The 17,094-nt window shown below is 43.1% G+C and overlaps 1 protein-coding gene across 4 annotated transcripts in view; it reads left to right on the forward strand.

Moving 5' to 3' along the window:
- MIOX (myo-inositol oxygenase) overlaps positions 1-17,094 on the forward strand; it is a 97,056-nt gene that overhangs the window by 50,462 nt on the left and 29,500 nt on the right. For all 4 annotated transcript variants that reach the window (XM_073579280.1, XM_073579282.1, XM_073579281.1 and 1 more), the window contains 2 exons: positions 12,776-12,938; positions 16,292-16,359. In XM_073579280.1, coding sequence (XP_073435381.1) covers positions 12,776-12,938; positions 16,292-16,359 — 231 coding nt within the window. The remainder of the gene's footprint in view (positions 1-12,775; positions 12,939-16,291; positions 16,360-17,094) is intronic.

Raw genomic sequence — 17,094 nt, forward strand, 5'->3', positions numbered from 1 at the left:
AACGACCCGCCCTATAAAACTGTCCCATTAGTTAACTCTTTAGCAAACCCCATAAAAAATAAAAATAAAAAATGAGGCAAAAAATAAGGATTTATTATCATACTGCCGAACAAAAAGTCCAACAACGATCAAAAAGACGCATATAAATATCCATAGTACCGCTGAAAATGTCATCTTGTCCCGCAAAAAACGAGCTGCCACACAGCGTCATCAGCGAAAAAATTAAAAAGTTATAGCTCGCAGAATAAAGCGATGCAAAAATAATTAATTTTTATATAAAATTGTTTTCATTGCATAAAAGCGCCAAAACATAAAAAAAGACATAAACGAGGTATCGCTGTAACCGTACTGACCTGAAGAATAAAACCGCTTTATCAATTTTACCGCACGCGGAACGGTGTAAACGCACCCTCCAGAAGAATTTCATGAAACGCTGGTTTTTGTTCATTCTGCGTCCCAAAAATCGGAATAAAAAGCAATCAAAAGATGTCACGTGCCCGAAAATGGTACCAATAAAAACGTCAACTCGTCCCGCAAAAAATAAGACCTCACTTGAATCGGTGGGTCAAAATATGGAAAAAATTATAGCTCTCAATATGTGGTGATGCAAAAACTATTTTTACAATAAAAAGCGTCTTTTAGCTTGTGACAGCGGCCAAATATAAAAACCGCCATAAATAGTAAATCAAACCCCCCGTTATCACCCCCTTAGTTAGGGAAAAATAATAAAATTAAAAAAATGTATTTATTTCCATTTTCCCGATAGGGTTAGGGCTAGGGTTAGGGCTAAGGCTAGGGCTAGGGTTAGGGGTGTGTTGGGGTTAGGGTTGGAGTTAGAATTGAGGGTTTTCCACTGTTTGGGCACATCAAGTGCTCTCCAAACGCAACATGGCATCTGATCTCAATTCCAGCCAATTCTGCGTTGAAAAAGTCAAATGGTGCTCCTTCCCTTCTAAGCTCTGCCATGCACCCAAACAGTGTTTTACCCCCAAATATGGGGTATCAGCCTATTCAGGACAAATTGCAAAACAACTTTTGGGGTCCAATTTCTCCTGTTGCCATTACGAAAATAAAAAATTGGGGGCAAAAATATCATTTTTGTGGAAAAAAAATGTTTTCTTTTATTTTCACGCCCGGGCGTTATAAACTTCTGTGAAACACTTGGGGGTTCAAAGTGCTCACCACACATCTTGATAAGTTCCTTGGGGGGTCTAGTTTCCAAAATGGGGTCACTTGTGGGGAGTTTGAATAGTTTAGGCACATCAGAGGCTCTCCAAACGCACATGACACCCGCAGACCATTCCATCAAAGTCTGCATTCCAAAACGTCACTCCTTCCTTTCCGACCCCCGACGTGTGCCCATACAGTAGTTTTCTCCCACATATGATGTATCAGCATACTCAGGACAAATTGGACAACAACTTTGGGGGTCCAATTTCTCCTGTTACCCTTGAGAAAATAAAAAAATTGGGGACTAAATGTTCATGTTTGTGGAAAAAATACGATTTTTTTATTTTCACGCCCGGGCATTATAAACTTCTGTGAAGCCCTTGGGGGTTCAAAGTTCTCACCACACATCTAGATAAGTTCCTTGGGGGGTCAAGTTTCCAAAATGGGGTCACTTGTGGGGGTTTTCCACTGTTTAGGTACATCAGGGGCTCTCCAAACGTGACATGGCGTCCGATCTGAATTCCAGCCAATTTTGCATTGAAAAAGTCAAACGGCGCTCCATCCCTTCTGAGCTCTACCATGCACCGAAACAGTGGTTCCCCCCCACATATCAGGTATCAGCGTACTCAGGACAAATTGCACAATAACTTTTGCAGTCCAATTTCTCCTGTTACCCTTGGTAAAATAAAAAAAATTGAACCTGAAGTATTTTTTTTGTGAAAAAAAGTTAAATGTTTATTTTTTTTTAAATATTCAAAAAATTCCTGTGAAGCACCTGAAAGGTTAATAAATTTCTTGAATGTGGTTTTGAGCACCTTAAGGGGTGCAGTTTTTAAAATGGTGTCACTTTTGGGTATTTTCTATCATATAGACCGCTCAAAGTGGCTTCAAATGTGATGTGGTCCGTAAAAATAAAATGGTGTTGCAAAAAATGAGAAATCGCTGGTCAATTTTTAACCCTTATAACTTCCTAACAAAAAAAAAATTTGGTTCCAAAATTGTGCTGATGTAAAGTAAATATGTGGGAAATGTTACTTATTAAGTTTTTTTTTTTTTTTTATCATAAAGGTTTTTATTGAGTTTTCAGAAAAAATACAAACTTCTCATACAAAAACATCAAGAACAGGAGCAATGAGTAGCAAGAGGTGGAATAACCTCGAGCCATTATTAGAATATCAATCTGGGACATTAAATACCCCTTCCAACAACAACTTGAACATAGAAGCGGGGAGAGGGGGGGGGAGGGGGAAGGGGAAGCAGCTCTACATGCATGGCATTCTTAGACACAATCAATTTATTTATGGTGTAGGTGTCTGTATCTGGGGGAGGGCCGTTGCATAAAGGGAAGTGGCCCACGGATGCCATTGTTTAAGTCTCACCGTTCTCTTCTCTAGATTTTGGGTCAAGTTGGTTTCGTATAGCCAGTGTAGGTTGGTCCTCTCAATTAGTTCTGTTTTTGTAGGGGGGCTCACCGACCTCCACTTGTATGCCACACAGTACCTGCCGGCTATGAGAATGTGAGAAATGATATTTTTTAAAAGATCCGGGATCCCATCTAGGCCAATGTGTAGCACCGCTAAGGTTGGGTTTGGGGAAAGACGGAGACTAGTAACCTCATGGATTAGATTGAACACCTCCTGCCAGAAGTTAGATAACTTAGGGCAAAACCACCACATATGACACAAGGTGCCCCTGTGGTTGCATCCCCTCCAGCACAAAGGTGACATATGTGGGGAAAAAGAAGCCAGTTTAGTAGGGGAGTTGTACCACCGCAGATGGACCTTTTTTAATTGCTCTATGTGATTGAGACATGAAGAGAATTTGTGGATCCATTTTGAGGCCGCGAACCATTCTTGCGACGGAAGCTGAGAGGCTAGATCTTTTTCCCATTTGAGCATATACGGCAATTGTTTGTCCGGTTCCGGGGAGTTTAGCAGGTTATGGATGTATGAAAGGCCTTTGATTTTGCTATTTTGAAAGAATTTTTTAATTGCGGCGTGGTCGGCTGTTGTGGGAACCGGTAGGTGAGGAGCGGACTGAAGGAAGTGACGTATTTGAAAAAACTGGAATAAACTGTGTCGGGGGAGGTTAAATTTAACACACATTTCTGAGTACGGGAGTAGGACGCCTTCTCTATAGAGATCTGCTAGGGTAATTGGACCTCCACGTGTCCAGGCGGCAAGATTCAAATTCGGAATGAAGGCTTCCAGCGATCTAAGGGGAAGGCTGGGACCTAGAGCCTGTGACACTGGCTTGCTCCATAAGGACCAAGCTTTCTTTAGAGCTGCTGTGGTGGGTAGAAGATCGCCGGGGGGCGAAGGGGTTAGGAGCAGGGAGTCTATGAATTGTTTAGGGGAGTGGGCCTGTGCCCAGGTGTACTCAATCTGTAACCATCTCAAGTCTGAATCATTCTTCCACCAATCTCGAGCCGGTTCCAGGATAGCAGCTCTGTGATATGTTAGAATATTAGGAATACCCATTCCTCCACCACTGAACGGGGCATGCATACATCTCAGGGCTATTCTAGGTTTTTTCCCAGCCCATATAAATTTACTCATTAGCGAATGAATTTTGGTGAGATACCGTTGCGGAATTGTTAGGGGCAGGCACCGAAGTAAGTAGATAATTTTTGGGAGACAGATCATTTTAAAAGTCTGCATTCTCGCCACCCAAGAGAGCGGGAGAAGAGAAAGGCGAGTAAGTTCTTTATCCAATGAGGTGTGCAGGGTCAGCAGATTTTTCCGGATCACGGAGTGTAGCGGGGCCAGTATAATACCCAGGTAGGGGATTCCCTCGTCTTCCCATTTGAAAGGGTAAAGATGAGAAAGAGTGGCTCTGGTAGAGGCTGGCAAGAAGAGCGGAAAAATTAAGGACTTGGTAATATTAAGCTTGTAATACGAGACTTGAGCGAAGGAGGACAGGATCTCCATTACGTGTTGTAGGGACACCTCTACATTAGTGCAAGATAAAATCACGTCATCTGCATATAGACTGACCACATGATTTATACTCCCCACTCGAATCCCCGAGATCCGAGGGCATTCACGGATAGTCTGCGCCAGAGGCTCTATAGCAAGGGCATAGATGATAGGGGAGAGCGGACACCCCTGGCGTGTCCCATTGGTTAATTCAAAACTCCGAGATATAAATCCGGATGCCAGAACTTTGGCGTTAGGGTTAGAGTACAGCGCCATTATGGCATTAAGTATGGGGCCTTTGAAACCAAACTTGGCCAGAACAGATTTCAGATATCCCCAGTGCACCCTGTCGAACGCCTTCTCTGCGTCCACGGACAGGAATACACTGGGGATTTTCCTCCTCTCAGCCACCGCAATCAGATCCAGCGTACGTCTCGTCCCATCTTTCGCCTGCCTCCCCGCCGCAAACCCCACTTGATCCGGGGAAATCAGTGATGGAAGAACTTTATGTATTCTAGCTGAGATTATTTTGGCGTACAATTTTAAGTCGCAGTTTAGGAGGGATATTGGCCTGAAGTTTCCTGGTGAAATAGGGGGTTTTCCTGGTTTTGGCAGGGTAGTTATAATGGCCTCTAGATTATTTGGTGAAATATCTGCTGTGGCTCGCCAAGAGGAGAAAAGTCTCAGGAGGAAAGGAGACAGGGTTTCAGTGAATTGCCTATAATAGGAGTTAGTGAGGCCGTCTGGGCCTGGAGCTGAATTTCTTTTGGCTGTGGTCACCGCCTGGCGAACCTCTTCCAGAGAAAAAGGAGAATTTAGTTGCTCCAGCTGTACTGCAGATAACCGAGGAAGATTAATATTGTTTAAGAAGGAATTAATTGCCGTTTGGGTAGGCTTTGGGGCAGTGGGGTCATTTTTAAGGTTGTAGAGAGACTGGTAAAAGTCAGCGAATGCGTTGGCTATTTCCGTTGGGTTGCGTATTGTGGCATTAGAACCCGTCACGAGGTATTCAATTTTATTTTGCATTTCTCGTTTTTTAACCCTCCTGGCTAGTAAGGCACCCGCCCTGTCACCCATCACATAGTACCGCTGTTTGAGGGATCTTAAGTTTTTCTCATAGTCTGCCATCAACACCTGGCGGAGCTGTGTTCTTAGTTTCTTGAGTTCGTCAGATGTCGACAAGTTTGGGGCAGATTTATTGTGAGCTTCCAAAAGTACTATGTGGGACAGTAGAGCTTTGTCAGTTGCCTGACGCCTCCTTTTCTCCCTAGTGGCAATTTTGATGAATGACCCCCTAATATAGGCCTTGTGTGCAGACCAAAGCGTTTCCTCTGTCACCTCCTTGTTATCATTAAAGTTAAAAAACTCTGCGAGGTCGGCCTGCAACTCCTCAGAGATTTGTCTACAGGCTAGGAGGGAGTCATTCATGCGCCACCGGGCAAAAACAGGTGCGCGGTTTTGCTCCTGAACTGTCAGGTATATGGGGGCGTGGTCCGACCAAGCTATAAGTCCAATTTTTGAATCTGAGCAATCCATAATAAGTGAGCTATCAACCAGAAAGTAGTCCAATCTGCTGTAAGAGGTGAACCGAGGCGAGAAGAATGTGTAGTCCCTCTCATTTGCATGTTGGCATCTCCATATATCATGGAGATGCCTTTCTGAAATTATTGTGCTCATCTCCTTCCTCTTTACAGCAGTATTGGAGCAATCCAGAGTGCTGGACATTACCATGTTAAAATCCCCGCAGATTATTTGCTTACCCTCTTTAACGGATGAAAGCTTGGAAAGAAACCTCCGCAAAAAGCTGATCTGACCAGAGTTGGGGGAGTAAACGGTTGCAATAGTATACTTAGATCCATTTATGGAGCAATTAATAATGGCGTATCTACCGTCAGGGTCTAAATGTTGTGAATGTAGTGTGAACGCAACAGTATTTTTTACACAAATGAATACTCCAGCCTTTTTTTTTTTCCCACAAGCCAGCAGTATGAAAGGAAATTTAGCATTATTTAACCTGTGCGAGTCCCCTTGGAGGAGATGAGACTCCTGACCACATATTACATCACATTTGGATTTAACCACTTCCTGCCAAAACATGGATCTCTTGGCTGGCGAGTTCAGACCCCTAACATTTATAGACATACAGTTCAGTACCATTGTACATGAGAAAAAAGTCTCTTGCCTAGAGCTGCAGGGGGAAAAGGAAGGTTAGGCAGGAAAGAGATAACACTAACAATATTGACATCACTAACATTACTGATGTAGGGAGCATCAGTCCACAAAGAAAAAAGCCCAAAAAAGGGGCCTGCGGTATGGTGGAAATTTACCGCCATGGGGGTTCAGGGTCCTGGTTGAACAGAACCAGCGGACCTTAAAAGTAGCAACTAAGTCTCAGCCGCGACTCAAACATATCACATAACTCACACGACGGACCAATCTTCATTCACTTTATCCTGTTGGGATGATCCTGTAGCTCTTGGAGATCTGGCCGGGAGATTTGCCAAGTTCCATGAGGATAGGAGCTTTGCCAACTGCTGTGGGGAATGGCAGGCGTGGGTATTTCCTGCTCGGAAAAGCAGGATCTTTACAGGGAAACCCCATCTATAGGATATAGCTTCATCCCTGAGAACTTTGGTATAAGGAGCAAATTCCTTCCTTTTTGCCAGGGTTCCTGCAGACAGATCTGGAAAAATGGACAGGTGCCGGAATTGCTCAGACAGAGGGGGTCTCTTTCTCAGGGCTTGCAGCAGGGCTTCTTTGGTCTTGTAAAAGTGCAGGCGAGCTAAAGTGTCCCGAGGGACATCAGCACTGAGGGATTTAGGCTTAGGGACTCTGTGTATTCTGTCCACCAGGAAATCAGTTGCAGTCAGGTCTGGGAGCAGCTCCTGCAGCAAGGAGCCCAGAAAACTCTGCAGCCCCTTGTCTGGTATGGCCTCTGGAATTCCTCTGATTCTTATATTATTTCGGCGGGACCTGTCCTCTAAATCCAAGACCTTGGTATGGAGCTTTTGCACTTGTTCCTCCAGTGCTGCATTGGCATCAATGAGGCTATTGTGTGACTTTGTCAGCTCCCCCATTTTAGATTCAATATGTGCTGTACGGCTGCCTATGGCAGTGATATCTCCCCTCAGCTCAGCCACCATATCTTTCCAATCCTGCTGCAGTGATGAGCGGAGGGCACTGAGCAGTTTCTGCATTGTACCTTTGGTAAGCGGTATTTCTGCAGCGTCTGTGTCCAAGTCTGGGCCTGCTGTGGATCCCCTCCTGGATGAGCGTGAGGAAGCTGTGGAGGAGGATGCTGCCGCCATTTTCCCTCGCCCCGTGCTGGAGAAGAAGTCTGTAACTTTCGCCGGGGACGGCTTCTTCTGGGATTTTCCCCTTGGCATGCTACGATCCTGGATACCTCCGCAGCACTCCCCCCCCGTGTGCAGAGAGATTGGTGCCGCTGGCGAGCCGCAATGAGCCGATTAGGAGTCGAAGTGGCTGGAGCTCAGCAGCTAAGTGACCGGTGCCATTAGCAAGCAGGCCACGCCCCCCCACTTATTAAGTTTTTTGTGTGCCGTATCTCTGTGATTTAAGAGCATAAAAATTCAAAGTTGGAAAATTGCAAAATGTTCAAAAATTTTCGCCGAATTTCTGTTTTTTTCACAAGTAAACACAAGTTATTTGAATGAAATTTAACCACTAACATGAAGTACAATATGTCACGAGAAAACAATATCAGAATCACCGGGATCCATGGAAGCGTTTCAGAGTTATTACCTCATAAAGGGACAGTGGTCAGAATTGTAAAAAATTGGCCCGGGAGTTAACGTGCAAACCACCCTTGGTAGTGAAGGGGTTAATGGGAGAATCTTGCCACTGAACACCTTTGCACTATGTTGTGTATTAAGGATGTCTTGTGAAAGATTAGCGGTGTGTGGTGTACACTGCATAAAGATTAGCTATTGTGTGCAAACGCAGCATATGGTGAGGGCTGCTGTTAAGGGGGTTTTACACATAGCGATATCGCTAGCAATATCGCTGAAACGTCACCGATTTTGTGACGTTATAGCGATATCGCTATGTGTGATACTTACCTCCGACTGGCTCCGCCGCTGTCCATCGCTGATCGCGCGAGAATGTCCGGCTCCATTTCTCGTCGTCCGCTTCCTGCTGGGCTTCCGGCTGGCGCCGACCAGCGACACGTGGAGGCGGGCGGGAGGACGTCAGGATCGCTGTGTGTGAAAGGTAAGTATCGTCCGCTGTATCGCTGCTGCATCGCTGTGAGATCTTCCTGTGTCGAAGCTCACTAGCGATCATTTAGCGATGCACCAGCGATCCTGACAGCGTCATATCGCTGGTCGGATTGCTGGTGCATCGCTAAATGTAAAAGGGCCTTTAGCCAGTGCAGGATGCTTTCTTGGCACCATGGTGATGTGATGAGGTAGCAGCTCCGTGCCTTACCTGCTGTAGGGTTTCCAACCATCCAAATATTCCTGGACAGTCTGTAAAAAAGTTCACTCTGTAATAAAAATATGTATGTATCCATGAAGGAAAATGGCAGCAGAAGGATGCTGTCAGGTGCAAGTGTGACATGACTGAGTTATGGGCGTGAAAACCAGCCAGGTGCAGACGTGGCCCAGCTGACCATTGAGTTGGAGTGTCAGAATAGTTTTTGACCAATTAAAGTGTTTATTTTGTGATATTGTGGTTGGTGTGAAGGAATGAGTATAGCAGTTTCACTCCTCAAGCAGTGTTCTCTGGCACGCAGAAAAGGTGCAATCCCGAAAATGGGAGTGGAAGTACCAGTGCCTCATCAACACCTGTGCAGAAGTAAAGTGTAGCCTATGGCCTCAGAAGGACAGAACACCGAGGAGGAGCAACGGGTGATAGAATGCGCAGGCGTGCAATTTAATCTCAAACACCTGATGTCAGAGGGATGTAGGAATGAAGAGGGGAGGAGAAATATTTAGGACATAAGGTTTACTATAGGGCTTAGAGGTTAGGATAGGAAAGGAGATATGTAGTGGTGAGCATATTAGTAATATGATATAGTGTGCAGGTTAGAATTCAGTTAACATGTTTGAGACAAGCCTAGCGTAAGTAGGGGTCAGGTCAGACAAAAGGGGTGAACATTTCTTGATTAGATCAAAGAAAATTTTCAGTATTAGAGAGAAGAGAATAAAGTTCAAAGGCAGTGGGCTGGAGGCACAAAAAGTATCTATTGTTCTGGTGGTATGGAATCCTGTGGAACTCCCTGCGGACATTCCTGGAATGTCTGGAACCTCGGGCACAAGTCGGTGGCTATGGAAAGCGCTGACAACTCTTCCATAAAGTGGAAGAGGAACATGGAATGGAACATGAGGGGAACGTGATAGATCTAGTGAGTACTGCAGAGCCAAACGGAAAATCCCTGGGGCTGAAGGAACTCGTTCGGAATTCGTTACACCGATGCCTCTACCTTGTGCCAGTCATTACACTGGCTACCTATCCACTCCAGAATTCAGTATAAACTTATTACCCTCACCCACAAAGCCCTCCATGGCTCAGCACCACCCTACATCTCCTCCCTTGTTTCAGTATACCACCCTACCCGCGCCCTCCGTTCTGCTGATGACCTGAGGTTGGTATCCTCAATAGTCAGAACCTCCCACTCCCGTCTCCAAGACTTTACACGTGCCGCGCCAATTCTTTGGAATGCACTTCCCAGGTCAATACGATTAGTCCCCAATCCCCACAATTTTAAGCGTGTCCTGAAAACGCATTTATTCAGACTGGCCTATCGCCTCAACACATTAACCTAACCTATCCCTGTGTGGCAGAGCCAAAAGTTTTACCATAACCAGGTTCCCCGCATCATGTTCCCACATGCTTTATGCCTCCATTAGCCCTCTGTGTCTGTACTGTTACACACTTAACATTATGGCTGGTCCATACAATCAGGGCAACTGTTACCACCCACCTTTCGTGTCTACCTCTTTCCTCATAGACTGTAAGCTTGCGAGCAGGGCCCTCACTCCTCTTGGTATTTGTTATAATCTACTGTATGTGATTATTGTTATGCTGTAATGTCTATTGTCTGTACAAATCCCCTCTGAAATGTAAAGTGCTGCGGAATATGTCGGCGCTATAAAAATAAAATTTATTATTATTATATTATTAACTAGTAAGTGGAAGGATAGTTCAGGCTCAACAAATGGAGAACATGAAAACATACTGTGCTATGAACTTAAGAGGAAAAAAAAGTTGTGCCTAATACTGCATGTTGTCATCTATTGAACTTGGACTGTTAAGTAAAGTTGAATTGGTTAAGCTGAACCAGGTGTTCCGTAATTTATGTGCGGTTGTTCCAAGATCCGGAAACATGGAGACAGAGGAGGCCTGTGGTCGAAATGTGAGTGTTCGGCACCACACACACAGCCAAGCTTGGACTGGCCAACAGGATAACAGGATTATCCTCCAGTGGGCCCCTGTGCAGGAGTGGGCCACCACCCTCTTATATGAGCAGTATGTCACGTAATATTCTTGAATCACTATGTAAAGACAAAGGCAGCATCTAATTTATTTAACAATTTACCTAGTTCATTTGGTTCTATACATTTGTGATTGAGGATAATGTCACATTTGCACATAGCTGAAAAGTGGGGACCTGGAGTTGGTTACTGGTTGCCCCTTTGTCACCCCAGTCCGACACTTCACACAGCATGTATAAACTGGGGCACGGCTTACTTGTAAGGAGCCAGGGTGACATGAAGTAACCATTCGACCATGACTACTGCCCTGCACACCTTACTCGTTTTCTTCCTGTTAGATCATATATAATCCCTACAAGATATCTTTATTGATTAAAAAAACATATTATGTGGTTCACACCAAAACGTGCACAAACAAAAACAAAAAACGTGTTCCAAAATACCAATAGAATGGGTAAAGCTAGGAGTCCCCCTTACGTCCACTAGGCTGTCGCCTTCCTGGCTGCGGCGGTTGCCACCCTAGGGGGGAACGTTGTGGCGCCCCCGCTCCACGATGGCTGACCCTGGGAGCCCTATAATTCCCTACAGCCACTAGGGGAACCCTCCTACCCAATATTATAAAGGAACCCCTACCAATAGACATAAGCAGTCCTATATCTAAAAGAGGACCCTAGACCCCAATTAAAATAAAAAAGAACACAATTGGCAATTGGTGGCAATTTACATAATTGTAGAAACCTTCCACAACGTGGTCACAGGATAGCAATACTTCAGGGGTTTGGGCCCTTTATTGGCCAAATTAGAATGAAAGTAGTTTCTCAGCATGCAGACTAAGGTTGCTGCAAACAATAGATACTACTTTTATTGCCAATTAATGTTGGCACAGATGAAAAATGATGCTCAAACAACTTTTTGAACCATCTGAGATGTAGTCAATGTAGAAAAAAAACATTATTGGTTAAATTATGAAAAAAGTGGTTTCTAAGCATGCAGATATATTTGCCAATTTTGCTGCAATCCAAGATCACTCTTTATGTGAATAAACAATCAATGTACTGTTGGCATAAATAAATAATTCTGATACTGTGTAATAACTGACTTTTGCGCCACAATATTAATAATGGAAAAGTGTTCTTTTTTCCTTTTTATCACTTTTTTGTGCTATGCAAAAATCCTATTAAAATAAAATGGTAAAAATTATAATTATTTAGCAGTCAGCACAAAATTAGTCAGCACAAAACTCATGAATGATAGAACTAGTGTCTGTTTACAGCCTGGTGCAAAAGGAAGAGATTATCTACTAGATGAAATCAGTATAATAGGAAGTGAGGAATTATGACAGCTTTATATTAGGTCTAAACAGACAGGTAATATAGAGAGCAGAAAATTAATGTATGACATCAGAGAAGTATATGTTAAAACAATTGATCGAACAAATTTCAAAACTGCTAAAAAGATTAATACCAGCCTGCCTGATGAAGGCAACTGAAGGGTTCTTGCCATGGAGAAAGCCATTCCTGCCCATGTGTCACAGTCAAAATTCAAGGACGCAAGTGATGCTCCAGACGGTTTCCAAATAAAACAGTAAGCATTATCCAATATTTTTAAATCGTGCTAATCTCAGGTATATCAAAAAATATTTAATTATAATAATAACAATAATAATAATAAAAAATAATAATTAATTTTTCCTACAAAAGACCATACCCAGGAAAATGGATTAAATCTTTTAGAATATACCTGAGAATGTCACAATTTTAATATGTTGGAATAAAGCTTACTACGGTATTTTATTTGGAGCATCACATTCTTCCTAGAAAAAATTGTGTTGCATATTATCTGCAGTTTAAAAGCTGTCAAGACCCAATTCATCAGATATGACACTGGTCTTTGGCAACTGCGTGGGAGGAGTACCACCTCTTACTTGCTGGCATCCACGGGCCTCTTTTTGATTTGCTGGCCTGGGGTCACATCACGAATGCATCACACCAATGATGTCTTTCCAGGCCAGCTAATCAAAAGAGGAGCCATGGACTTTGGCGGGTAAAAAGCTGTACTCCTCACTCATGTGCCACAGGATTCGCACCAACTCTTGCAGATAAAATGGAGCATTCCATGGGAAGAATTCGAACGATGCATCCATAATATTGTATTAGTATGAATAGTAGGGCTCCACAGCTTATGATTTATGTGATGTAACATCTTAAAATGTTGTATCAATTTTCTATCCAGCATGCTCTCTGGAGTTCTTGTACACATAAAAAGATGAGTGTGATGGAGGCTTTAAGTTTGCTAGATAATCTGGTGGATGAATCTGATCCTGATGTGGACTTCCCAAACTCCTTCCATGCATACCAAACAGCAGAGGGTATCCGCAAGGCTCACCCAGACAAAGGTACAATCATGCTGTAAAATATATCTGCTAACAAATATTGTATACAAGATTATACAATGAAACTTACATCAATAAATTATTCATACACCTCTTAAAGGAAGCAAACTTTTAGTGCACCAGCTGTTCAACTGTATTAAGGTTATGTTCACACGTTGCTTTTTTGCTGCTTTTTTTCTGCTTTTTTTCTGCAGCTAAAACCTGAGCTCTTGGCAGTAAAAAAATCTGCAGGTTTTGCGGACTTTTTTGATAATTTCTTGCTGCGTTTTTCAGTATCCAAAAGTTCAGCTTTGCTTCCACCATACAAGTATGAGCAATGCAAGTTGTTAGACTGGGCTGTGGGCCGAGCTTCACCACACAGGGCTTGCTGCTCCCTGTTAATGAAAGCAGTGCAGGAGCTGTGCTGGGCGGTGAATTGTGGTGAAACTCCATGTACAGGCCAGTCACTCAGGGACACAGGGTCCCACCTCGGTGATGCCGAGTCAGATTCCAATTCCAGAAGTTGACATGACATCACTGAACATCAGAGGCAGCTGGTGTTGGGGGTCACCTGATGGGGATGATCAATAGTGCCGTTCGTTTATATCGATCTGCCCACTACACATAGTTGTGGACAATCTCTTTAAGACCGGACAACGCCTTTTACTAATTTGGTCTCACAAACCTTTTGGACAACAGTGAAAGTGGGTATGTAATATGCGTACTTTTGTGACAATTTTGAATTTCCAATGCAAAAAATTTTATGAAAAAACAAACATTTTACTTTCCCTTTGAGAAATGTTTCTTTTAAACAAATGGGTATACAGTACTGTGCAAAAGTTTTAGGCAGGTATGCAAGAAATGCTCCAAAGTAAGAACACTTTCAAAAAAAGAAGTGTTAAAGGGGTTGTCCAGATTTGACACAAAAGTCTGCAATCATTCTGTGTCACTGCAGACTTATGAATTCACAGAGGACACACAGCACACGTTGTCAAGATTCTCCGGTGCCAGCTCTGGGAGCAGGCAGTCATGTGACCACAAGTATGCAATGTGCATACTACTGGCCACATTCCAACTAGACATCTGATACCTCACTCAGTGCAAGTGAATTGAGCGAGGTAGCACATGTCTAGTCTGAATGAGGACAGAAGTATGTGTAACAAGGCGACCGGGGTGGTTCTCATGACCGAGTTCACCCACAAAACACAATCCACAGACACCCTGGCGCCTTGTACATGAAACACAGGACGGACACAGCTTCCTTCGTGGGTTACCTCTTCTTCCCAGCTACTGCGGTCCAGGCAATGACAATTCAGGATCACAAGAGTAATCCAGCAGGGATATCTTTTATTTTTTCCTTGTAAGACAAATGAGGTAGAAGGAGGTAATTGGATAAAATACAATTGAAACTTCCTGTTATTTCCCTGCTCTTATTTGTGGCCGTTCCAATATCAGCCACAGCAGCAGCCACAGTCCACAATCGGAGGTAGTGACGACTCACTCGCCGGAATCTGGATGCTTATAATCTCTTCGGTGGGGTACTCGCACAGTCCTGTGCCCACATCAATGTCCATGGGTCCCGAGACAACAGAATATGTCCCCTCCTGGGGTTCTGGCAATGTCCCGGTCATGGTTGCGTGTCTCCTCTGGGCAGAGGTGCAAGGAACTAACTGGAAGCAGCAGCTTCCTGCTGTCTTGCTGCTGCTGGCCAGGTACACCAAATTAACCTGTGTTGGCCCTGCCTCTACACATGCAGAAACATTGTAAGGCCACAACATTAGGACATTGCAAACACAGCACTCTAATATAGACATCATATTAACATACAGATACATCAACAACAAAGCATAACAACAGCAGACATTACTACTAAGTGGGTACACCGTCTGGGTACCGCACCAGGTGCTCATAAGAGAGGGGAAGCAATGGGGTTTTCTGCCACCTCCTCACATATGCATATCACATACTTGAGTTCACATGACCATCTGCACTCACCGCTGACATTGGAAAATTGTGGCATGCACTTTGTGAGGTTTCAAATTTTGAAGTCACATAGAGTGACTGAAAACTCTTGTGCCAAACCTGGACAACCCCTTTAATAGTTTATTTGTATTAGATAACAAATGAAAAGTAATTGAACAAAAGAGAAATCTAAATCAAATCAATATTTAGTATGACTTTTCATTCAAAACATTGTGAAAGCGCCAATTTTTCTAGGGACATTTCCACACAATTTTTGAAGGAACTCAACAGGGAGGTTGCCTCAAACATCTTGGAGAACTAACCACTGTAATCCTAGACAGACTTGATTTTGTAATAAAGGTTCTATGGGGGCCATATTATCACTCCCAGGACTCCAGGTCTTTTTCTTTACACTGAAGATAGTTCTTAAATGACATTTGCTGTATGTTTGGGATTGTTGTCCTGCTGCAGAATACATTTGGAACCCAATCGGACTGCTCCCTGATTATATTGAATAATTGATAATACTGTCTGTATTTTTTAGCATTTGCTCCATTTGCTGAAATGCAGCCCCAAACTTTCAATAAACCTCCACCATGCTTCACTGTTGCCTGTAGGCACTTATTATTGTGCTGCTCTGCAACCCTTTGGCAAACAAAACTACCTACAACCAAATATTTCCAATTTTGACTCATCAATTTTTCTGCACACTCCATATTTTTGTGAATTGTTGAGTAGCTTTGCCTTGTTTTCATGACAAATATATAGCTTTTTGGCCTCAATGTTTCTGCATACATGGTCCTCAACATTGTCCATTTCCTGGTGCTTTTTAGACATGAATAGCATATTTTAAAACCCAGTCTGCTTTGAAATCTTTGACTGGAATTCAATAATTATGATAATGCAGTAAAACTACCTTGTATGTTGTTGTTATGCTCAGTCTAGTGATTACATGGCCCTAACAGAGCACTGATTTCAACATCATTAAATCTGTCTGGGATTATTTGAAGAGACAGAAGGATTTCTGCAAGCCTACATCAACCGAAGATCTGTGGTTGATTTTCCAAAATGTTTGGAACTATCTCCCTGCCAAATTCTTTCAAAAACTGTTGCAAATTTATCTAGAAAAAATGATGCTGTTTTGAAGGCAAAGGGTGGACACAAAAAATTGACTTGATTTACGGTAATTTGTTTTCTCTTATTCATTTACTTTGAATTTTGTTAATTGAGAAAAGTAAACTATTATTAATAGTTTTTTAAGCATTTTTACTTTGAAGCAATTTTTTCCCACACATGCCTAAAACTTTTGCACCATACTTTAACTTTTACCTCTTTACTAGTTGTTAAAATACAGTTTGTTCTTGTTATGTTTTATCTGCTCCCAGAGATTTATGGTACATATTTTCTTCCTTCAGACTGGTTCCAGTTGGTTGGTTTGTTGCACGATATTGGAAAAATTTTGGCCCTGGAGAATGAGCCTCAGGTAACCCATATAATCGGAAATATACCGTCAATAATGTATACTTAATATCACAGGAGTAGGTATTGGAATAAAAAGAAAAGCACAAAACTGTTACATTTATTCAGCACTGACATATTGTATCAGTCCAAACTGTTTAGCTCGAAGAGCAGTTTCTAGAGTGTATACAACGCTCTGCTGTTAGGCCTCAGTTTTCAAATAATGTTAATGATCTCAAGGCAGCTGGGACCACAGTCACCAAGAAAACCACTAGTAACACATTGCGCTGTAAAGGTTTAAAATCCTTCAGTGCCCGAAAGGTCCCCCTGCTCAAAAAGGCACATGTGTGGACCCGTCTGAAGTTTGCCAATGAACACCTGGATGATTCTGTGAGTGATTGGGAGAAGGTGCTGTGGTCAGATGAGACAGAAATTGATCTCTTTGGCATTAACTCAACTCGCCGTGTTTGGAGAAAGATGAAAGCTGCCTATGACTCAAAGAACAACATCCCCACGGTCAAGCATGGAGGTGCAAACATTATGTTTTGGTGGTGTTTCTCTGCTAATTGCACAGGACTACTTCACCGCATCAATGGGAGAATGGATGGAGCCATGCACCGTAAAATCCTGAGAGACAACCTCCTTCCCTCCTCCAGGAAATTAAAAATGGGTTGTGGCTGGGTCTTCCAGTAAGACAATCACCCAAAACATACTGCCAAGGCAACAAAGGAGGGGCTCAAAAATAAGCATATTAAGGTCA

This window comes from Dendrobates tinctorius, unplaced genomic scaffold (genome assembly GCF_039654945.1).
Source record: "Dendrobates tinctorius isolate UK_male_01 unplaced genomic scaffold, ASM3965494v1 ptg000062l, whole genome shotgun sequence".
Taxonomy (NCBI): domain Eukaryota; kingdom Metazoa; phylum Chordata; class Amphibia; order Anura; family Dendrobatidae; genus Dendrobates; species Dendrobates tinctorius.